Source organism: Odontomachus brunneus, unplaced genomic scaffold (genome assembly GCF_010583005.1).
Source record: "Odontomachus brunneus isolate Ranch 3 - 2012 unplaced genomic scaffold, Obru_v1 Obru_scaffold_037, whole genome shotgun sequence".
Taxonomy (NCBI): domain Eukaryota; kingdom Metazoa; phylum Arthropoda; class Insecta; order Hymenoptera; family Formicidae; genus Odontomachus; species Odontomachus brunneus.
Genome location: NW_022639487.1, coordinates 446,673 through 470,973, shown reverse-complemented (window position 1 = coordinate 470,973; position 24,301 = coordinate 446,673). Strand labels below are relative to the sequence as shown.

Here is a 24,301-nt window from a genome sequence, read left to right as displayed (position 1 = left end):
ACTTTGTATTAATTAAATTTAATAATAATAAATTTAATAATTTAATAATTTAAATTTAACAATTTAATATTGAATAATACTTGTAAAACTGTTGGTTCTTTTTGTCAATTACGACTGCATTTCGATATTCAATACTGAATATCAATACTGACTATCAATACTGAAAATCTATAGTATACGTGACATGAACTATAAATTTTCAGTATTGACAATGAACTATATAGATCTGTGCAGTTTCAAATACTCGTGACGACATCTATCAAGCAGAGCGTGAATCTGATCGCGATAATCTATTCTTGAATGTCGACGCGCGTTCATCAGCTCTCACGTTACTTTCATTTTGACAACATTTATATGTTGCGTAAATATACGTTCTATGATGATCTCGCCGTATTGCTGTGTCGCGATCAAGACGTTTTCCTCACGGCTGAACGCGCTTCATATTCGCTTATCAGATTTACCCGATGTGAAAGAACACGTGCGACATTATCTCGACGATGAACGCCCGAATCCTTCGTCGTCAGTAAGGAAAATTCTATCTAAACTAGACGCAACGTAACCTCTACAGTAATCCAGCTCGACTGTTCATTGACAGCAAGTTGTTGATAACAAATCTTCTTGTGATTTGTGTTTGATTGTGCAAACGCGACGCAAGGCAAAATTTAATTGCGATAATTAGACGTTAAAATGAATGTCGAAGTCTCACGGCATGATCTCTGAACGCCGAAGGATGCGAACGGCGCAAAATGGAGCAGATAGAGACGAATAGAGACGTAATAGAGACGAATTTGTTAAACCAAGATGAACAAGTGAAGAAAGGAGAGTCATGGCTAATAGCTCAGACTGTAGGTGAAAACCAACAGCAGCAAGCACAAAATACACCCATATTCTACAAGTTTGATGACAACATGGGTAAATTTTAAATCATTTTTGCATGAAGTCTTTTCAAAGAATAAATCTATAATCAGATTTTTACTATGTTTATCACAAGAGACATTTACCACTATTTCTTTATTCTATTTAGTACCAACAAGTGAAGTGAATGAAATGTCAGCAAATACAAAGTGGTGGAAAGACACATCTACAGAGGATGTAAGATTGACATCGGAACCTGAAACAATAATTGTAGAAACTTATCCATTAATAGGTGCATTTTATATCATTTCAAAATGTGTAAAAATTTACTTTTTTATCAATTTATCTTATCTTTTAAAACACTATAACTATTATTACATACTATAATATTGATAACCTAATTATAAAATGATAACTGCTTTTTTATCATGTAGTTGTAATCGAATAACAAGTATCTGATTGTTTTGCAGAACATACTGCAGACACACAATCAACCGATTTATCTCAAGATCCATTAATGCTGAATAATGTTTCTACGAAAGAATCCACAAAAAAATTAATAAAATGTAAACAGAAAAAAGTGAAATCATTAAAAGAATCTAAACAATCTGTAAAACGTACAAAGCATCCTGAGAATTGGAAAGTAAACGTAAAGAAAAATGCTAGATTAAGAGGAGAGGAATATATTGGAGTTGGAGGTAATTATTGAATGGATATGAAATAAATAAACATATAGTGTACCAGGTAGACAAAATATAAATAACAATATTAACAATGTTTATGCTTTGTTTTACTTAGGTAAAATAGTGCCAGCTAAAACAATGGGACCACCTTGTAATTGTCGCATGCACTGTGCAGATAAGATAGACGAGGACGAGCGCGAGAAATTGCACAAAGTGTTCTGGAAAACGTGCACATGGGAGCAGCGAAAGCAGTATATCGCGCTCTCTGTCAAAGAGTCCCCAAAACAGCGTACTCGTTGTCGCGGCAACGTCAAAACGGAACATCGCCGGCAGGTGACATTTACTTATTCTCTCTTGTTGAAAGGTGAATTTATCACCGTGTGCAAGTCCATGTTTCTCAGTACGTTCGCGGTATCAGAGAAATTCGTGCGTCACGTGATGGATAAGAAACGCACATCACCAGGTGGCATTATAGGACCAGATCAGAGAGGTAGGCATACACCGAAAACGAAGAAAAGCGAAGATGTGAAAGATCGTGTGCGCGAGCACATCAAATCCTTCTCGACGGAGATATCGACAGATCCTAAAGATCATACTGGTAAACGATATCTGGATTCGAGATTGAGTATTGCTGCAATGCACAAGTGCTACGTTTTCAAGTGCAAACAAGAAAGTGTGCCCGAGAGTGATATAGTGAAGGAGAGTTATTACAGAGAAATGTTCAAGACAGAATTTAATCTCGGATTTAAACGTATGCAAACTAAAGAGAAGAAAGTGCTGCCGAACATTAGTATGAGTGAACAAGTATGTGAGGAACAGATTCTCTAGTTATACAACGAAATTGTTAACATCAGCTTAAGTTCAACTTAAGCTGAACACTATAAATTTATTAACATAATATTTATAAATTTGTTACACGCAGCTATGTTTTAGATATTCTAATTAATTCAAGGACGTTCAAAATATTTACATTAGATAATAAAATGCCATTGATCATACAGTGCCAACTTGCATTCTCACAGTATGCACCAATGCACACGCATAATATACATTATATGTACATTACTTTTTTTATAGTGGAATTTTGAGTTTTTTATTACTTTTTAACATTGATCATTATCTTGCTATATTTTTTATAAATATGAATTACATTGCATAAAAATTGCAATTATAAAAATTATTAAAAGAAACGGAAATATAATCATCAATAATATTAGTGACAACTCAATAAAAATGAAATCTCTAATATTTATATCTCTTGGCACATAACAGTACTCTTCGTTATTTCAATTTTTCAATAGATATCTACATTTACGTGTCATTCTTCAACATTAATGTTAGCGATGCGACTATTGTGTAATAATATTACTTTTATTATTGTCATGGAGTATCTTCATAATTATCTTTACTTCTCTTCGTTCTGTGAACTAACTTCTCTACATCGAAGCGTTGCAGTTTCCACAGCACCGATTAGCGCTGATCTCAAACCATGCTGCTCTAAATAATGAATGCCAGCTATGGTACTCCCTGCAAGAAAATGAAGACAAACGTGTACCAACTGTAAAAAAATCAAATAGAAGTCACTTTACTGCTATAAATTCTGACCTGCCGGCGAAGATACGTCATCTTTAAGCTGACCTGGATGAAGATTCGTCTCGCGAATCATAGTACCAGCACCTAGAACAGTTTGTGCAGCGAGTTTATATGCAATAGGCCTAGTAAGGCCCATTTTTACACCGCCGTCCGCTAACGCTTCGATTATCATGTACACCTGGAAAAGGCACGGTTCCCGCTATTTTAGCAAATTTTCTTTAAATATTTCAACAGGTAAAAACAATTATTTTTTTATACAAAAGTGTGTAAGATTTGTATAGAAATTTTATAAAATCTTTTTTTGTGCTTATACACAAAAATAGTAAAGATCTTGTGACAATGTTAACAGAACTTGAAAATAGTTACTAACATAGGCAGGACCAGAGCCAGCCAAGGCGGTGACAGGATCGATGAGATTCTCCTGGATTTCTTCGCAGAAACCTACGGCGGAAAATAGTTTCTCCGCGATTTCAGCCTCTTTATCACCGGCATGCTTTCCACGAGTATACACTGTAGCGCCACAACCCACCAAAGCCGGCGTATTTGGCATTACCCTTATCACGGGTGTTCCTTCTGGAAGTGCCTGAAACAAGAAAGTCTCATTTTATTTTATATATTGCGCAACTATATATAACAGGAATAATTCAACAAGAAAGTTAAATGTGGCATTCTTCGCTTATCGTAGATAACAAATGTAGATATGCAAATGTTGGATGTTTTTCCGGAAAATTTTATAACTACTAAATGACCACCGATAAGAATGCCACAGATATGCGATACATCACATCCGTCTTCGCTGTGAACATGATGGTGCGTTTTCTTTTACAAGTAGTTTGTAAAGCTACGTATGATATTAATAAATTTTTTTTCTCAATAACAGAATATTACCTTTTCTAATGATGCTAAGGGGATACCCATGGCGATGGAGATAAGTAATTTCTTATTATTTTTCAACTCTGGAAGAACTTTTGGAACAATTTGCGGCTTTACCGAGAGGATTAAGATATCCCCATAATCGACGACAGGACCATTAGTGAATACGGTATTTGATCCTATTTCCTAGAAACATTTATATATAATTGATTGATTGTATCCGGAATAGGTATTTAACAGCATATTTGATTTATGGTACAATATTTCCCATCTAAAAACTGAAATCTGCTATGTGAAGTAGAAGTGAATATTTCGTATAATTCACTATATAACTGTATAACTGTTTCCATATAACGAATACATGTTACTTGACTAAGTGCATTAGATGCGTTTCGTATAATCAATATAACTTTTAACTAAATATATAAATACTGTCAATTATTTTATGCATACTTTTCCCTATAATAAGCGCGTTTAAAGAAATACATTATACATTATACATTTAAAAAACTTTATATATTAAGCAACTATACATAACAGGAATAGTTCAACGAGAAAGTTAATCGTAACATTCTTCGCTTATCGTAGATAACGTATGCAAATGTCGAATGTTTTTCCGGAAAATTTCATAGCTACTAAATGACCACTGATAAGAATGCAACAGGTATGCGATACATTACGTCTTATCGCGCCATTGTTTAATAAACATTGATTGAAATTGAACACACGATTTAAAGTGTATATATACCGCGAAAACGAAAAACACAAAAATAAAAACACAATACACAAAAACAAACAAAAACGAACATCGAATGTTTACAAATTTTCTACAACATTAGCTGCATTTAGCAGAGAAAATTGCTGTGCAACTATTGTAAAATTCGTAAATCTAATTGGTATATGCTTTTAATTTTAACTGAATCTAAAAGCATACATTAATTAGATTCACGAATTTTACAACAGTTGCAAATTAGTTCTCTTTTCTGAACGCAGCCATTAACCAATTTTAATAATATATACATTTAATTAAATCGCCGCAATGATTCAACGATACATGCAAAATAACGCCGATTATATTTTATTATTGTATTTTTATACAAATTCACTTAAAATTCACTTGTAAATTCACTTGTCGTCCCTGAACTTTCGAGAAACATGTTGCAATGGGAAAAAGTCACGTAACGTGTAAATATTCTCTTTCTTTATGAAATATTTCTGAAAAGCTATACGTAATACATGATACGTTAAATCCTCGATTCATGATAGCAAATTACTCATATCTTATCATCTGAAGGGCATTCGCTTATCGAACACCTCTTTATAAACAAGAAGAACGTCGTTCGATTCACTTAATATTTTATGATATCATCTCACCTTAAACGTCTCTATACTTCCCGTATCGTTGGGGAGACAACTTGCCAACATCATTTCGCCCTTACTTAAACCTACAAAACAATAACAATTCACGCTTTAGTTTTACCATAAAAAGGAATAGATGTGAGGAATATTCCGGCGAAGTTTCCTTGTTCGAGTATTCAGATTACGCATTTATAAAAAGAAATATTTACCCGCTCGTATGAAACCCTTCGCGAGTGCTTGGGCCATCTTTCCTCCACCGAGAAAACCGATTTTCAACATGTTCGTATTAATATTCAACGATGTTCTTCTTTTTTTCACCTCACCGTCCGCAAGAAGTTGATCACTCACTACCGAATACAGAGAAAGAAAAATTACCAATCTCAATCTGCACTATGCATATTAAGTTGCCACAGAGGTTTTTATGTTCTTTTGTATTTAATGTCTCATCGAGACTCGCGACCTGTCATTACATTGTCTGCGTATATTGAAATTTTTAGATGTTAACTATGTCATAATATTTTTCAAACATTACAGATGATATTTCAACTTCATAATATAAAAAAATCTACAAAAATCGCATTAGCAATCTAATGAAATGGTGGAAGAAAACGAGATTACGAAGGAAGAACTGACATGACTTTATTAATTACACGGATTGCATCGTGTGACACTCGACAAATAGATCTCAACAGTTTCCTATTCCGTGACACGAACGACTGGATTACCCGACTCTCGCGAGCTGCTCTCGTTCGTTCCAACGCGATCTAACTGCAGCGATGCACTCGTAGCTTTAAAACACTGGTACGATAAGGCAACGACTAAAGATTATAATTTTTACACGACAAGTACATCAACCTGACGTTCGCAGAACGATAATCGTATAAATAATGACGACTTTTTACTACGCAACTCTCGCTTTTTCTCGCATCACTTTGCGCGATGAAAATACTTTGTATTTTTGTGTATATATCGCACGAGATAATAGTAATCGTATTGGATGTTGACAGAAAATATTAGAAGTATGATGCAAACTGCCGCGCCTTCTCTTTCTGTCTCTCTCTCTCTGTTTTGACTGACGATCTCGTTTCATAATGTATTCAAATTTACTTAAAATACTCTGGAGAGAATGCAACTTCTGCGATTACAAAAAAAAGTGTTGTCAGCCTCGCCACAGTGACGCATGAATAACGAACTTTGTACATTCGCGGATGTTTATGACCAAGAAATAAAATATTGCCGTCCGCGGTCTGTCATCTTAGTTCAAGAACATAAGCAGCAGACTATAAACTTAAAGAAAAAAAGTATATCGATTCTTTCATCACTTATATTATTTTCGAAATGATTAGTAATACGATTTGTCTTTGTAGCAATGTAAAAGTAAAATTAGTCGATATTTCACTCACGAATTTATGAATTTTATATATTTTATGTAATAATACTATAAAAGAGGAGACACACGAGCCGATATATACTGTTGATATTAAGCTTAATCCGAAAAGAAATTGGATAATTTAAATAATGACTTTAGGCAGATATCCTAGATAATTAAAGTAATCAAAGGCGTGGAGGTGAATAGAAATAATTATATAAAAAGAAAAACTGAGATTAGCAGAGTTATAAGAAATAAGGAAAGACGAAGCATAGTTAACAGTATCAGGTAGTAAGTTGAAAAATCCTACTGTATATATAAAGAAGCATTTAAAAATTTTATTCTTTCATGATACTCCTATAAATCTTCTTTGAATAGCTTATATATTTATTTGTGTTTATTTGTGGCGTGAACAAACGAATTAAAAGACAAGATAAGAGAAATAAATAATCGACTTTTAGGAGAATTTAAATTTAAATCTTTTATGTATACGTTATCCGATAGCGTAATGGAAAATACATGGTTTATGTAAATCGCGCATGAGAATATCGAATGATTAGAATTTTAGAATCAGAACAGAGCATTACTCACCATTGCGTACATTTAAACTCCGCCGGACTCGGCGGCTCAATCTGATTAAACCCATTGTCTTTAGACCAACGGTCATCCTTTGTTTTGTTAGATTAATATAATAAATAAATAATATCTCTAAGCTCAATGAGCAAAAGGGAATGTTTATTCAATAGCTTTCCTTCTTTTTGTAGAATCCAAATCTCTGTAGAAATTCTGAAAATAATTATGTAATATGTGATGTTACATTTATAAAATCACACAATACAAGATGAATTTATTATATAAATTTTATATATATATATATATGTTTGTGTAAGTAAATCAAGAATGATATAAATATTAATAAGATATTCGTCTTATTTCAAATTGTATGCCAAGGTAGTTTGGAAAGGAATTCAAACAAATTCTAAAAATAATTAAAAAAATAGATGTGTGTGTGTGTGTATGTATCATTCATACATATATAATATATATTACATTTTTAGAATCATGTGATTATATCATACTTTATGTGATAAAATTTTATGTGTAACATGTATCATGTTTTATGACTCTTAATGATTAATTGATATTTGTCCCTTAATCTAAATATAAGCGTATCACAGCGTTTTGCAAGACTACGATTGCCGACTACAACTATCGCATACAGATTTTATTGCAGCATTCACGATGCGTAGCATCAATGATGTCTCTATTATATCTTATCAGCATATAGTGGATCGATTAATTCGGCCTAGTAGTTAATAACGGGTAGCCCAACTAAAACGCAAAATCAAGTTGAAACACTTACATGTTCGCATCGTATACAGATTCGATGACGGGCGTCGATGGCATGCGTGCGCCAGAATGATACTCGAACAGCTGATCGCACGTGATGTCAATTGTAATCGATGCAGTATTCCGGACTACGTTTGCTTTCGTTGACAATTTTATCACTACATAAGATGATTTTCGGTCATCCTTATATAAGTATCTACTCGTTCACATATCAAAACAAATACGATTACAGTAGGGCTATCTGGTGCGGAAAACTACCAACGAGTCACCGTCCCCACCTTGATATCATTCGTGATATCGTAAACTTTAAAATCAAGAGTGGCTAATTTTATCAAAAAATGTATAACTTAGGGACTCGTGAAAAACTCGGATACACTCGTTAGTATCGAAATTACAATTTTACAATTACATACCAATTACAAAGTCGGATTTATATGTAAGGTAAACAAGCTGGGATCGGTTGAAATTTACGTAAAAAGTACTCAATAATTTATTTCTGATCTAGATTTAACCAGTTATTGTTTGGCAGAAGGAGAAAGATTTGATTCGTGTTACGCAATAAACTTTAATCTGCCACGGATTATTTGATTGTTAGAGATTACGTTCTTATCGCGAGAAATGGAAAAATTAAGTATCTACTGATTCTTTTCAATCTTTTATTGAAAAAAAATATCTTAATTCAACGTTACGTTCTATTTTCTTTGCAAATTTGCAATACAGAATAGTGTGCTGTAAGCTCGATACTTAAATAATATCGACATGGACAATGATTGCATTCCTATGTGAATTTCTAGCGAACGTACAGATGCCGCTGAGAGTACTGCAGCGAGATGCAATCCAATTATTTTACCTTATCTAAATCGCGATTTACATGATACAGTTTGCGAATGGCAATTAAATTTTATTGTTGCTCAAGATCTGATCAATACGGAGTGAAAAAATACGCTTAGGTCTGGTTGCACCAACATTATTTTGGCTTTAAGCGAAACTTAAATATATATCTATCTTTATCTTTCTTTCTAAATAAATAAAGACAGACACATATTTAAGTCTCGCTTAAAATCAAAATAACGTTGGTGCAACCGGGCCTTAGTTAGCTAATACTTGAAAGTTTCGCGGCAAAAAATTGTACGCACTGTATCGAAATACATTAAAGAATTTACGAAGTAAATTAATGAGGATTTTATCAAGAAAATCCTTCACGCAGTACATAATACAGTCCTTTCTCTTAGTTGAACTTTGCAGAATACTCGAGCACACTTTTTGCCTTGCGCTATATAAACGCTCTTCCGTTAAACTCAGCTGCATTTATAACTGTTCCTCAGTCTACATAACTTCGAAATAACTGCTCCTAGAAGATAGAAAATCTAAGAATTAAGGCACCGGCAATATATATTGTTTGTCTCAATAACTACGATATCAAAGCAAAAACAAATATTAGATAAAGATAACTGAATTTATCAATATATATATGTGCGCGTACATTATATCATAAATAATCACGAAATAAAATGAATCGCATTTTATATCGCGTTATCGCATTAGTGTGAAATATAGTTACAGGGTCGGTTTATCCAACCTAACTAAGCTAACTAACAGTTAAATCTTATGTCTGTTTCTACCTAATTTAAAGGAGAAACAAAGACAGACGTATGAGTTAACTGTTAGTTAGCTTAGCAAGAAGTTGGAAAAACCGGCCCTAAGACTCGTATTTCAATTTAAAACTAATGGAAGAGGATAGGTGTTCGTATCATTCAATTATCGAATATAATTTAGCTTCTACTTAGTTTTGTAATGTTAATATTTTTTGCCCTTTCAGTCGTATTTATATTAAATAAATTTAAAAAATCACAATGATTGTGCCAGAAAACAAATAGATCTATACGGCTTAGCGAGAACGGCAATTTATTTGGACTAAAAAAAATGTTTTCAAAGCATATTCTCTGGCCTGTGTATCTTTAATGCTGGTATCAGTACAAAGACTATAAAGATTGCACGAATAAGCACAAGTCCAAATGAGAGTTAACCACGACTTCCCACACAACACGCGTGTTTAAAAGACATCTTAAAGACGTCTTCTGCGATTCTAATATTTTATAATGATAAAACACGTCTAATAACACATCATAAATTATCAGGATAATTTGATAAAAAGATACTTTATATTATATTATATTATATTTTGTCCGCGAATCCTTTTTAGAGCGGATATTTTTCACACAATCTTATTGCATGATAGGTCATTACATATTTTAAATAAATAGCCACTGAATACTATGAGCCATGTTTGTATTAAACTATCTTAAAGTTATTTAGTATAAAAAAGAAATACGTGACTCTATAATGTATTTACAATAACTCGGTTGTTTTTTTACTGTGTTCTTTGTACTCAATAATTACGAGAAATATTGGGATAAACATAAAGTCGGCTAATTAAAGTTTATAACACTTAATTAGCTGACTACACTATAATTTCATATATATAACCAGAGAGAGAGAGAGAGAGAGAGAGAGAGAGAGAGAGAGAGAGAGAGGAAATAAGAAGGATATTTAATAGAAGAAAGATATATAAGAAGGAATTATAAGAAAAATAATGGAAAAATAATTGATATGGACTTCCGCTCATTTAGAGGTCAAAGGTAATGAGATAGCGGATGATAAATTAGCGAAAATAGAGGCAGATAAAGAGAATACTTACAAAAAAATTAAAGATCTACACAACTTAAAGAAAGAATACATAAAGGAGGCTAGGATTAAAATGATGGAAAAAAATGTACTGGAAAGTGAATGGGAAGGAAAAGATTATTACTGTAAACACTTCAATAAAGAGACACAGAATCCTTAATGGGAGAAATGATAAACAGAGATTAGGCACAGTGATTAACAAAATCAGAGTAAATTATTATAACCTGAACAAATCATTGAGAAAATATAGAGATATATAGATTTTATAAGATATAAATGTTTGGAACTAAAAAAGAGGATATTAACAACTCAGATAGCCAAATTTACGCAAACAGATTTTTAACAGAGCCTATAACGGTCTGACGGCAAATTGGAAGCAGAAATCGAGCAAACTCTGTTACAACAGGATCTGGTTTCTAGTGCCAATCTGCTCATCTGTCAGCAGATTCTGGTAACAAAACACGAGCTGAATACGGACACAGATAGCTATGATTTTGGCGTGGAATTCTGATAAAATTTGCTGATAATCTATACATACTCTGCTATCAATTTGCTTAGTGGGCATGTTCTATTTAGCCGTCGTGAATATGAGAAAGAAAAGAAGTTTATGTGTAGAAAAATAGACAGAAAAAAGGACAATGTTATTATAGATTATTATAGATATTATATGATTATTATAAATTATATAATGCAGAAAAAATAAAGAATATTAGAAATAATATATCAGTGAATAAAATAAGGAAACAGATATAACAAGAAGAAAAATGAGATGGGGAATAGAAAAATACTTATTTCAGAATAAGGAAAAAGTGCAGAAAGTGTCAAGTAGCTATAAATATTCTCGAGAAAGGCTGAAGACACGGTGGCTGGCGCCACCAAACAAGGGAAAAAAGCCAGAGAGATATTCAAATATACATAATTTGTAACATGTCGTTGTATGAAATATAAAATTCTAAATCCCGAAAAAAAAAATTTAGAGATCAATAAGTAATTCTTTATGATTATCTTTTTTATCTTTCTTAGATTTATTTCCAGAAAAAATATAAAATAGGTATCCATCATCATGCATTATGTAAACATTGTTTGTCATATGAATTCGTTACTGACAATAAGCCGAGACGCATTCTGTCGCGTCATCCTGATGATAGGCACTCATGTCCGATACGGCCGGACAACCAGTGATAGGAAATCTTCGAGCTCATCACACAAATAGACGAAACGTCTCTGTGTGTGTAAATAGAAGGAGAAAAAGTGCGCCCGGGCACAATTTCCCATCACTGCGGGGAACAATCGCTAATCGTCGTCAGTCGTCGATAGTAGCTCGACGAGTGTGTACGCACCGAGACAAAGTTGCTCGTAATCGGTCGATCTTACTTAACCTCGTGACGCGCCGACGCGTTTCATCCGAAAGATTCCGAGTCGAGCCGACATCGAATCTCTTATTCTTCTAATAAAAGTACTCTTTCGCGTCGCCGTTCTCTCAGTCGCGTCAGCGATATTGCGGACTAAGTGTGTTATGCATTGTGCGTCCACTCTCCGTATATATGATAACTGTATATAAAGGGACAACAACAAAAATGCGATCCGTCGCGCGAGACAAGCCGTGCGTGCCGAGTGCGATCATCTGAGCGCAATTAGCATACAAACATAGACGAAAAACCAGAACGGCGGACACATTTGTGCGTGCCTACACACGTATACCTACGACACATATCTGCACAGCTGCTTCGTCCATGTACTATCCGTTGCACTCGCTGCATCGACGACCGTGACAACGTGAAAGGTGGGGACTCATCGTAGAGTGCGTTCAGAAACGTCACCCGAATACTCTTTCTCTCTCTTTACTTCACTCTCGTATCTCTCTTATTCCAACGCAGCGGGTGCACCCGGGTGACGTTTTCGAACGCACCCTTACTGTTGTGTGTGTTGTCATCGCGGACACACGTACCGAAGATGCCTGTGCAGCTTAGCAAGTTTGCCATCGATGCAATCTGCAGCAAGTATTCTCATCCATGGACGAGTTCATGCATCAACTCGAGCGTTGGTCTCGGTTTACACAGCCTCCAGGAGAGTCTGAGGATATATGTGACTCTTTACTTAGTACGTACGAACGCCTCAGGATGTATTCGGAGAGCGCTTCTGCGCTTCATTCTGTCTTTGTCGTTCTTTTAGATGTACAATAAAGATAGAATGATACGTTAGTATTAAACAGCGCGCTGATAGCAAATGCTCTTTGAACGCATCTTATACTTCTTGTTTTTTCCTTTTCGCGCGAAATGAACGCATATGTACATTTTTTCTTTTTGAAGCACGAAACTTGTTCTTTATCGCTGAACTGGTTGCATTAATTGTGTGCCTGTTTCTTTTTAAATTCCGTAAATGCACATTAGTACAGCGATAAAAAACAGACCTATGATCTCTCGATATCTCCTCGACAAAGTATGAACATTGAAATTTTCCTTTACTATAGTCGATTATTAATCTTTTATCGACAAGTTTGACTTTGATCGTATTAACGATTGCTTCGTAAGCGTTACATGTGAATGATTAGGCTTTAGTATATTTCATTATCAGTAATAAAATATAACTGAATTTCATTAAATTAGAACAGAAAATTACAATGACATCAAAATATGATGACTAGTCGATCCTTGATCGATAAGTTTGACTTTGATTATGTTAACGACTTTGATTATGTTTATACTAGGAAAAGTGACTAATCATTTTTTCGTCATTATCGTGATTATTTATTCTGCCTGGATATATATATATTTCGTATGTAATCATTTTTTTGTGTTAAGATTTATAAAAATATGAAAAACGCATGAATAAAATTAAAAAATCTGAATATCTGAATCTAACACGTATGACATTGAGAATTAAAGTTGTGTAATATTATTTTTACAAGATCAAAATAATGTTACTCTGAAATTTATATAATATACTCACGACACATGATTGTATTTTTTCATCTATCGATTTGTTTCATTATTTTTCAATCTATTGATCATTTTCATATATATTTCATATATCGACCAATTCATTCAAACAACAAACTTTTCACGATGAAAACTTTTGTAAATTGCATTCGCATCAGAAATCGGATAACTCAGAGAGACCTTAAAACTCTGTCAGTAAATTCATTAAATTTAATCGAAGTTCAAGGAATGTTATCGAAACAAAATTAATTAAATTTACGAAGTGAAATTTATACGCATTTAATTTAGCAACGAACAACTTAAAGCTGATTTTCACTGTCCAATCAAACAAATGTATTACCTGATATATTAATGATAAGAAATAATTTTATTATTTATTTGCATAACTAAATAGTGTTAGTCGCATTTTATATGAATGTAAGAAAATACGTCTTATACACATGTCTAAAAAACGTCTTAAAAACGTCTTATGTAAGACGCCTTCATGACATTACCAAAGGTCGTCTAAAAGGCGTCTTATTTTAAATGTCTTTAAGACGTTACCCAAAAAACATCTTAAAAACATCTGAAATAAAACGTTTTTAAGATATTTCCAAAAGACGTTTTAAATAATAATGTCTTTAAGGCCACTATTTGTAATTAGAATCTTATCATTTGTAATCTTATATTTAAGATCGTCTTAATTTCATTTTCAGATTCTCCGTAGCCAATGAAATAATCCGTACAGTATCTGAAGATGAACTTAAGACAGTTTAAATATAAGATCCGACTATGAATACCGGCCTAAGATTTAAATCGGAACATAAGAATTGTTGTGTGGAGTCGCATTTTTACGACTTTTACGGCGGCAAACATTCGATATCTCAAAAAGCTTTTATATACTTTTACGATTTAGTCACGTAAAATATATTGACATTTGTCCTACTTTTGTGTCAGTATATAATATATTCGACATTTGTGTGCTTTAATTTGTGTGTGAATCTAAATGTTCTTCAAGGTTCGTAACGTTATCAACAGCCCGTGCGTGCTAAAATATATAAATAAAATTTAATAGTACAATAATTGACTATATATACGATCCACGAATTTCATGAATTATTTTTTCGAAAAGTTATGTTAAATATAACAGACTTGTTAGATATTTATTGAATTATTGAATAATTAGTCAACAATGATCTGCAAAAAAACTCAAAGTAAATGTTGGAATTAAAATATTTTATTTACAATTTTTTACAATGATCCAATTTTTAGAACACAAGAATCGTAGTTTAAGAATTTAATATATATAAAATATATATAAAATTATTTTATTTCCTTATTACTGATTTCTGTTTCTTCTGTTTTAGTTTGCTCTCTTAATGAAAAGAAGGAAACCAACAAAGGAAGACATTAAGAAAACTATATTAGGTATTTTGCAATCTACAGCATTTCTTGCATGGAGTGGTTTTTCTTATTCAGTTTTTATCTGTTGGTTAAGGTGAGTATAACAATGAAATATTGCTTGGTAGAATTAATATTTTAGAGATCTAAATTTATAATCTCATACAATATTTAAGTGTTAACATTTATTAATCTTTTACAAATATACAGTAATATTTACAAACATTATTATATTTAAACATTATTATCTTATTAAATAAGATAAAAATAAGAATGATAATAAAAAATACATATATTTGTGTTTCAGCCGACTATTGGGCCATTTAAACTTCCTGACTGTGTCTTTTCTCCCATCCTTCTTGTCTAGTCTAACTGCTATTCTTATAGAAAGACCTTCTAGACATTCATTATTGTGTCTCTATGTATCAAACATTGTAAGTAAAGTCTTATAACAGTCTTTTAACTAAAGTGAAGTCTTATAAAGTCTTTTAACTAAACATAGATTTTTATCATTGTTTTCTTTCAGGCGACAGAAACATTGTTTAAAATGGGTGTGTGGCGAGGATATTTTTCACCTATCCCAAGAGGGGAAATCTACATCTTCGCCGTGAGTGCAGCTGTATTATTGTATTTTTTCCGTTCAAAAGTGAACAAGCAAGATTCCATATATAAGATATTGAGGTATCTAAATTTATATACTTATTATACTTATAGTATTTTCTTTTTATTATGTACTCAATGTTATGATTGAATACCTTAAAAACATCTTGAAATTCTGAAAATATTTTACAAAATAATCTTAAAAATGTCTTTTAGACATGTATATTATCTGGATACTTTACGTATGAATTTAAAAAAAAAAACAGGTTAATTGTTGGACCATATGAAGAGATTGAATACACTGTGAAAAAAGATTTGCATTCCAAAACTTCCTTAGAAAATATTGAGGTTAGCAGTACAGAGAAGAATAGAGATATACAGAAGAAATGTCAAAAGAATAAATTCAATATTCTGTTAAAGTCTTTGGAGACATACAAATATTTAATTAACATTTTAAAAGCACGCAGCAAGCATGTCTCATGTCCACATCCTTATAGCTGTGCGCATTATGTTTTAGCGGTAAGAATAACAATATAAAATATAGAGAATAATCCTATAAATTTAACACTGGAGATATTCTCTTACTTTTCTATTTACAGGGAAGTGCAAGAGCCTTCAGTTATGGTATTGGCGGACAATTAGCACTTAATTTAATTTTTCAGTATAAAAAATTACTTCAAAGCCCAAAACTAATAAAATCCATCATCTTTCAAAGAGAAAACTTAAATCTTGGTATATTCCTTGGAGGATGTTCCGGCCTTTTCAGGGTATATTTTGTTGCTTAGTGTATTAAAGGAATATGATAAAAGTACAAGAATTGATTGTGAAAAATGTCAATGACAATAATACTTCTTGCGAGTAATTGTTTTTACTTATCATTTTCTTCGATTTTTAGCTAGTGTCATGTTCGTTAAGAAGAATTCTCCACAAAGATTCACACACTTATGCTATTCCCGCTGGACTTGTTGCGAGTATAGCGTTCATGGCATATCCCAATAATGTTGTAGCATTATACTTTATGTGGAAAGCATTGCAGGTATTATATTATCAACCGTTCTTGTTAATCTCTTAATGTATGTTATAACTATTTACACTACTCTGTTTTAGCTGCTGTGGAATAATGCAGTGGAAAGCGGGAAGGTGCCTGAGATAAAATGGTTCGTGATCTTGTTGTATAGTTTTAGTACTGCATTACTCTTTCATGCAGCTATAATAGAACCGCAAAACTTACGACTATCTTATTTTAAATTCCTCTACAATATGTCTGGTGGAAGGTAAGCAACAATAATAAGTCGGTGTACTATCTTATTTAAAATTTACTCAGTTCTATTGTTTTCAACTTCCATGTCTATTCTAGGATAGCAGTGATGTCCCGAATACCGCTAGACGAATTTGGTTTAGAAACAAACAAACATTTGCAAGATGTGCTTAGGAAAACGCGTCTGACTGATCAAATTAATTATTCTTTTTAAAATGCTTCTGAAGACTAATCGAAGCGACAATACGTACCTTATTTTTCTCAAGAATATACTTTTTTTGCCGAACCAAAGAAGTAAACAGATGCATTATGTGCGTTTACACTTCTAAACTATGTTGAAATAACCATGAGAGTCAATGGGATGAAATAATGTACACTCTCTAAATAATACGTTCTAAATGGTAAGAACGCACGATTTAGAATATATTTAATTGTAAGTTCTTCGTTTATGTACGCTAAGCGAATTAATAATTCTTATAAATGTGTTTATAAATGTGTTTAAACATATTTATAATTCTTATAAATATGTTGGACAAAAAATATTAATGAAATGGTATTTAAATACTGATTTTGCCACGATTTACGATTTTAATCTATCGATTTTTAGTCCCTAAATGCGATAACAAAAATATTTGTGCGTACGTGATTTAATTTTATATGCGATAGTCAAAAACGTATATATCTGTGTAGTGCAGAACGCATCTATCTTATGTGTTCTAAAATCTCAACATGAAAACCCTAATAATATCGGCCTTTTCTCTTTTTAACCATATTTCAAAGCAACGATGCTTGAATGATGTGATATTGGGTAAACTTAATACTTTCATAACAGATATAATTGTATAGATGTGTATGTGTGTGTGTATATACATACATACATACATATATATATATATATATATATATATATATATATATATATAAAACTTAATATTTAATTGTTATAATATTTATACATGTGATAAATGGATAAAATAAGGGAAATAGGTGAATGAAATTATTTATACTTGGATGTGGTCACTATAGAATAATTGCAATAGTAGTAGAAACATATACTTTCACATTTTTGTAATATATTATTACTATATTTTTTTTATGCGAAATGTTAAATGGAGATTTACCACTTAAAATATAAACGCTCCATAATGAGTCGTTTTAACAAATTTTTTACTAGAAATACATATAATTTATTTGTTAAATGTAATTTCTAATAAACACCATTTTTTCTTGCATAACGTGTATAAATATATGATATATACATATATATGACAATGTAATGCAAGTTGAATCATTTCTGCTTTTTAACAATTTCTAATGCTCTGTTCATTATAACGTCAGCGACATCTTCGCTATGTTTCCTCTTTTTCCCCCTTTTCCATAATACATCATCCCAATTGATACGACTTTCCATTCTCAAATTCTTACTGTCCAGGATGCCAGCGACTGTCTGCGATTCCAGAACTGAAGCTGAATGTTTTAGTAGTTTTGGTTTGATTGATTGTAAACTCTCCAATGAATCTTGCCATGGCAATAAGCCAGTAGGATCTCTTACCCATTGATAAGTATCTAAAAATGTTTATAATATATTATAATTATTTGCGAACTTATTATCTTAATACGTATTTCTTTAAAAAAAAAATACAAACATACCGGGTGCTGACTTCCACTGTAAATTTCGAACTACCTGATCCACTAATAAACAGGTTTTTTTTTCACTACATTCTTCCACTTGCACTGGTGCTTCATTTCCCATCGTATTTGCACGAAGATCGTCAACAGTGTATATTTTCTCACAAATATCCTCAATATTATTACTTTTTTGAGTATAAATTTTGAATAAGTTTACTAAGTCTCTTTTTGTGTTCGCATCTATTTTCGGCGTAACAATGTTCAAAAATGATTGCATCAAATCCACAAAGAATTCATTTGACCGTAATAAAAGCTTCCGTACGAAATTTATATCAAAAAGGAAGCATGGTGTGATATTTGATATGTCTATCCACAAAACATTCTGCAAATATGGATATTTATCGTGTATGCACATCTTTACATGCTGACTTAAATCTTTTGTAGATAATTGTTTACCCATTATGTTTAAGTCATGTTCCATAGTACGACAGATACTATGAGCAATGTCGAGTTGAATAAAACTATAGATAATAGTATTTATCCATAAAACAGCAAATGTTTTCCTTTCTTTAATTTCATGCTCTTCATCCAAGATGTTAAGCAGCTTAAATATCAGTGTCTTTAATAGCCTCTTCTTCTGCAGCAAAATAATAATATCTTTCCAAAAGTGTAGCATATCAGGTGGTATAAACTTCTTTTTTGAGTTAATTTTGTGTTTTCCTTTCTGCAGGAAAATATGCATACTATCGGAATTAGGTAAGAAAATCCCATTTTCACACAACATTTTACAAATTGTGTTATTTTTCTCAAGTACTGATAAGTTTTTAGAGAGACACGCAGATATCTCTAATAAAAGTAAAGCCTGTGCAGCTTTTAAATTGTATCTTCTTTCATTTTTAATGTTTTTAAAGTTTTCACTGACTTGTATGTCTTCATTTTTTTCGCTATCTAAGCTTCCATCATGCTGGGACAATGCATATATCCGTAAATCTTGTAATGTTATTCTAATATGCAATATTAAAAAATAATTTAGATGTAAAGCCTTACATATAATTTAATTCTATAAACTATATAAATTTGTTCTATAAACTATATAAATTTGTTTTTTAAAGAAAGATATCTGTCGCAATAATCCAATCAAATTGCAATAAAAATATACATACTGTAATTCTGTATCTGGTAGTTCTGATACTAATTGATGACCAGCATGTATATATAAACCAACACTTGTCCAAAGCTCAATCAGATCTCTAAGGACCTGTGTATTGTCTGGTTCTTCTTCCTCTTCTACTGTATTATTTTCTTTTACATAAAATTGCTCCATTGCAAGCACTTCAGGTGCCCAATACTCCTCCTTTAAAAATATTTTGATAAATAAACACACACTTACTACTATACTTGAATATATTATACTTGAAATATATTATACTTAAAATATATAAACATACATGTAACCATTCGAGTAATATATTAATGGCTATCCTTAATAGGCTAAGAGACGCTAATTCATGTCCATGAGCAGTATTATGCCTTAGATGAACTATCCATTCTGGAATTTTCAATTGCTGTGCAATTTGAAACAGAGATGTTTGTTTTGTTTGTCCTATATTCGATATATGATTTAAGAATCGCATTATCGTGGTGGAGTACATCAACCTTAAATCATTCTCGTAACACATTGGCAATTCACCATTGTCAATCTTGGAACTCCACTCGCGATCACGGAGGCAAACTTGTAAGATCGAGAGGGTGCTGTCTACACCCACCGGCAATTTCGGTATCCTGAAATGTAATTATTATCATAGTTGATCAATTTTTTTTATATCTTATGAATCAAACGTGTAATCGTATTACCTGGCTTTCCATGCTAAAAGCACTTTGTACGCTTTCGTCTGTTCGACTGTATTGTTGGAGTAGATTTTTGTGTACACGTCATGCCATTCGGCTCTTGAAATTGACAGATCAAATTAATTATTACAGTAGGCGTTTATTTTTTGCATCATTGAAACATAATTTAAGGAAATACTTACGAAGAATACCAAGGGACCTGCTTCACGTCGTCACGCTTCCCGGATAATGCCATGTTTACTCGAAAATGTGAAAGTAATAATTACTTCAAGACTTGCTATTCAGAACCGATTTTTTCAACCTCTTGAAAAAGGGTCTATTCGATACTGTAAATGCTTCGAAGCGTTAATTGAAGCAATATAATCAATCTGTCACTTTAAAGTACTTAGGCTTAGTTCATAGGCAAGATTTCCATCTTGCTTATGAGTGAATTATATTAAAAATCGAAAAAAAAAAGATAAAATATTATATTCTTTGGAAATAATTCCAAAATATGTCCCAAAAAATCATAGGTTATATCCGAACGTGTTCGAACATGCCTTCATGTCGCACAATTAAAAGGACGTCTACATTGGAAGTAAGTAGGAAGTAAGAGTAAGAAATTGACCAACCATAGTCGAATATGAGAAGAATAATCAACTATGATTGGTCGATTTCTTATTCTTACTTCCTCCTTCTTACTGCTTACTTCTAATGTAGAAGTCCCTTAAAGGAACGTCTACATTGGAAGTAAATAGCAAGAAGTAGGAAGCAAGAGTAAGAAATTGACCAACCATAGTCGAATATGAGAAGAATAATCAACTATGATTGGTCGATTTCTTATTCTTACTTCCTCCTTCTTACTGCTTACTTCTAATGTAGAAGTCCCTTAAAGGAACGTCTACATTGGAAGTAAATAGCAAGAAGTAGGAAGCAAGAGTAAGAAATTGACCAACCATAGTCGAATATGAGAAGAATAATCAACTATGATTGGTCGATTTCTTATTCTTACTTCCTACTTCTTCCTGCTTACTTCCAATGTAGACGTTCCTTTATGCTTTCCGCGCGGCGGAAGTTCGCGCGGCAGCCAATCAATATGTTGTTTTTCCGTAAGAACTAGAAAGTTATTACGGAAAGCAGCATATTGATTGGCTGTCACTCGAATTTCCGCCGCGCGGCAAGCATTACCGCGTCCTGTGTGCAGGAGCCATAAGGGAGCGCCCGATTGACCACGGTACGATTGGATGCAACCAACCGATGAAAAGAATTATCTAGTGAATTACTAGGTCGAATTAATCATTACAATCTGTGTCCAATCGTATCGTGGTCAATCGGGTCCCACCCAAAAAGTAAGCCGTAAGAATTGGCCAATCGTAATCGATTATTATAAAAATAATCGTCTATGATTGATTAATTCTTACGGCTTACTTCTTACTCCAAGTTTACTCCGCATATTGTAGACGATACTTAAGCCGGAATAAAGCTAATTCCATCCATCTTCAGAAATGCACCAATCAAGGATCTTATAGCATGTTCGACTGGCTCTGGGTTAACCCACTCTGGGTTATTTAGTCTACGTTTATTGGTCGAACAAGTACTTATAAGCTTTATGATTGGCTAATAGAGACTTATGACGTCATTAATTGCTCTCGGAGCGATTAACCCAGGGCCAATCGACACGCTATTAGAGTGAGAAAAAATATACTTGTTTCACTTTAACTTATTGCACCAGTTCAGCAGTGTAGCTGAAAAGAACAGACCAACTGTAGAATTTTAACTAGCAGTGAATTTCGGAACGCACCTCAGAGTTAATGTAAAATGGCGGACATGTGAGGTTAGTTGTTGAAATTAGTTGTAATAATAATGGCGAAAAAAGTCACAACAGTATTAATAGACCTCAGTGGTACGCTGCATATCGATAACATAGTTATTCCCGGTGCCGTACAGGCGTTAAACAGGTACTGTTTGTTATTTATTTGATTTAATTACGAATATATCGCACAGTACATCGACTACAGCGCAACCTCTATAAGAATGGCGCGATATATTTGTAACTTAATGTCAACATTTGAAAATTTATTTTATTTCTACAAGATTCCGCTTGTTGAGAGAGATTTCTCGATAATATAAAAAATATATATATCTGATAATAAATAAAATATCTCTGGAATAATGAAAATAATAGAATATCTAAAAATAATAGAATAATTAAAAAATCTATTATTTAACGACAGATTCTCTAATTACGCAATTTAGAGAAAACCTGCGCTTAACGAAAATGTGTGGAGTTATTAACAGTCTTTAGTAATAAATAATTAATAAAAATTTTTATATAACGTCATATATGAGTGAACTTTATTCTATCAGGTTGCATTCCAAAACATCTTCCGAGGAAAATTTTACTCTTAAATCTATAGTTCATGTTACATACATTATAGACTTAAGAGTAAAATTTTCTTCGAAAAGGACATTTTGGAATGCAACCCAAAATAACAAATTTAAATACTTGCAATCTAGGCTACGGAATGCAAATCTATCGATTAAGTTCGTCACTAACACCACCAAAGAGTCAAATAATTGCTTGTACGAACGTCTGAAAAATCTTGGCTTTGACTTGCGAAAGGAAGAAATCTTCAGTTCTTTAGCTGCAGCGAGAAAATTGATTATCTCTCGACAATTGAATCCGATGCTTTTGATTGATCCAGCAGCGCTGGAAGATTTTCAAGATTTAGTCGAAGACAAGACCACGCCTAATGCGGTTGTGGTCGGCTTGGCCCCGAGCAAATTCAATTACGACGAGTTAAACAAAGCTTTTAGGTTGTTTTGCGTTTCTTTCCTTTTTATCTCTCATATCAGATAAATACGTATATACAACGTATAATTTTAGATTATTGTTGGGTGGTGCGTCACTTATAGCTATTCACGAAGGACGATATTATAAGCGTCCTGACGGTCTAGCCTTAGGTCCTGGCGCATTTATCAAAGGTTTAGAGTATTCTAGCAATATGAAAGCGGAGGTAGTTGGTAAACCAACTGTAGGATTTTTCAAAGCAGCTTTAGGGGAGGTAGATCCGGCGCAGGCTATAATGATCGGAGACGTAATATTCCAAATAACTCTTCTCTTTGTTTTCTATAACATATAATTACAACTTTCTTATACGATCATAAATGTGAACTTGTAATTAGGATGTAAGAGATGATGTAGCCGGTGCGCAAGCAGCCGGAATCATGGGTATTCTGGTACAAACTGGCAAATACAGAGCAGGAGATGAAAACACGATTACTCCAGGACCAGTGAAAGTATGCGCCTCTTTTGTACAAGCCGTCGAGAGTATTCTCGATGGTGGCATTTGAAGATTCGTAATTGGTGAAATCAATAAGTAAATAGCAACACCGGAATTTTATATTCGCATGTCGCTACATATAGACAATGCAATCTTCTTTCTGTATTAAATTATATATTTTATTTAAATACTGATTATTTTTTTTTTTTTTATAGTGTACATAGTCTGGAGTGATGTCATATTATTGTAAGGTAGACGATAAATACAAATGGAAATAAATCCTCTTTCTGATATGGATATTCATATTATCGTTCTGCAATCCCCTATTAATATAATTCCCGATTAATCGAGGTGATACGACAATGTATTACAAAGATAATCAGATAAACACACGAAAGTATCGATCGAGGATGACAGAAATATCGTCTCATTACACACTCTTGTAGAAAATTGTAGAAAATCTGACGTGTTAGACTGACATTGGAAAGTTTGATAACTCACGTTAGGACAGCAAAACGTATTTTACAAAGTAATTCGTATGATATACATTCGATACTTTTGCAAAGACGAGACGATATTAATCTAATTTTTATCTTGTTCTAAAAAATTATAAATTT

The 24,301-nt window shown here is 32.7% G+C and overlaps 5 protein-coding genes across 12 annotated transcripts; 3 read left to right on the top strand and 2 right to left on the bottom strand.

Moving 5' to 3' along the window:
* Positions 1 to 301: 301 nt before the first annotated feature.
* Positions 302 to 7,114, top strand: LOC116843941. Of its 2 annotated transcripts, XM_032814900.1 has the most exons (7): positions 302 to 912; positions 1,025 to 1,147; positions 1,326 to 1,553; positions 1,654 to 3,365; positions 3,481 to 3,941; positions 4,012 to 4,173; positions 5,898 to 7,114. In XM_032814900.1, the coding sequence occupies exons 1-4, from the start codon at positions 747 to 749 to the stop codon at positions 2,364 to 2,366; spliced, it is 1,230 nt and encodes a 409-aa protein (XP_032670791.1). In that variant the 5' UTR covers positions 302 to 746; the 3' UTR covers positions 2,367 to 3,365; positions 3,481 to 3,941; positions 4,012 to 4,173; positions 5,898 to 7,114. The 2 variants fall into 2 exon arrangements, with proteins under 2 accessions (XP_032670791.1, XP_032670790.1); XM_032814899.1 differs by having other exon boundaries at positions 1,654 to 3,941.
* Positions 2,380 to 8,653, bottom strand: LOC116843942 (pyrroline-5-carboxylate reductase 2-like). 5 transcript variants are annotated; one of them, XM_032814902.1, is made up of 9 exons: positions 8,496 to 8,652; positions 8,096 to 8,278; positions 7,324 to 7,518; positions 5,573 to 5,710; positions 5,379 to 5,449; positions 4,020 to 4,190; positions 3,502 to 3,714; positions 3,144 to 3,309; positions 2,380 to 3,065 (listed from the first exon to the last, which is right to left on the bottom strand). In XM_032814902.1, exons 3-9 carry the CDS (start codon positions 7,397 to 7,399, stop codon positions 2,944 to 2,946), a joined length of 957 nt encoding a protein of 318 aa, XP_032670793.1. In that variant the 5' UTR covers positions 7,400 to 7,518; positions 8,096 to 8,278; positions 8,496 to 8,652; the 3' UTR covers positions 2,380 to 2,943. The 5 variants fall into 5 exon arrangements, with proteins under 5 accessions (XP_032670793.1, XP_032670792.1, XP_032670795.1 ...); XM_032814901.1 differs by having other exon boundaries at positions 8,096 to 8,653; XM_032814904.1 differs by lacking the exons at positions 7,324 to 7,518; positions 8,096 to 8,278; positions 8,496 to 8,652 and adding an exon at positions 6,089 to 6,240.
* Positions 8,654 to 12,062: 3,409 nt separating this feature from the next.
* Positions 12,063 to 18,176, top strand: LOC116843940 (transmembrane protein 135-like). 3 transcript variants are annotated; one of them, XM_032814896.1, is made up of 10 exons: positions 12,063 to 12,550; positions 12,645 to 12,867; positions 15,053 to 15,183; positions 15,394 to 15,520; positions 15,613 to 15,767; positions 15,953 to 16,205; positions 16,286 to 16,453; positions 16,582 to 16,722; positions 16,794 to 16,960; positions 17,044 to 18,176. In XM_032814896.1, exons 2-10 carry the CDS (start codon positions 12,721 to 12,723, stop codon positions 17,156 to 17,158), a joined length of 1,404 nt encoding a protein of 467 aa, XP_032670787.1. In that variant the 5' UTR covers positions 12,063 to 12,550; positions 12,645 to 12,720; the 3' UTR covers positions 17,159 to 18,176. The 3 variants fall into 3 exon arrangements, with proteins under 3 accessions (XP_032670787.1, XP_032670789.1, XP_032670786.1); XM_032814898.1 differs by lacking the exon at positions 12,645 to 12,867; XM_032814895.1 differs by having other exon boundaries at positions 12,063 to 12,867.
* LOC116843939 (ribosomal biogenesis protein LAS1L) lies at positions 17,998 to 21,053 on the bottom strand. Its single transcript, XM_032814894.1, has 6 exons — positions 20,604 to 21,053; positions 20,428 to 20,520; positions 20,022 to 20,355; positions 19,737 to 19,927; positions 18,595 to 19,577; positions 17,998 to 18,510 (listed from the first exon to the last, which is right to left on the bottom strand). The coding sequence occupies exons 1-6, from the start codon at positions 20,654 to 20,656 to the stop codon at positions 18,233 to 18,235; spliced, it is 1,932 nt and encodes a 643-aa protein (XP_032670785.1). The 5' UTR covers positions 20,657 to 21,053; the 3' UTR covers positions 17,998 to 18,232.
* Positions 21,054 to 22,212: 1,159 nt separating this feature from the next.
* On the top strand, positions 22,213 to 23,981 carry LOC116843945 (haloacid dehalogenase-like hydrolase domain-containing protein 2). The gene is made up of 5 exons (XM_032814909.1): positions 22,213 to 22,358; positions 22,918 to 23,217; positions 23,288 to 23,498; positions 23,587 to 23,780; positions 23,900 to 23,981. Exons 1-4 carry the CDS (start codon positions 22,264 to 22,266, stop codon positions 23,752 to 23,754), a joined length of 774 nt encoding a protein of 257 aa, XP_032670800.1. The 5' UTR covers positions 22,213 to 22,263; the 3' UTR covers positions 23,755 to 23,780; positions 23,900 to 23,981.
* The last annotated feature ends 320 nt before the right edge of the window (positions 23,982 to 24,301 follow it).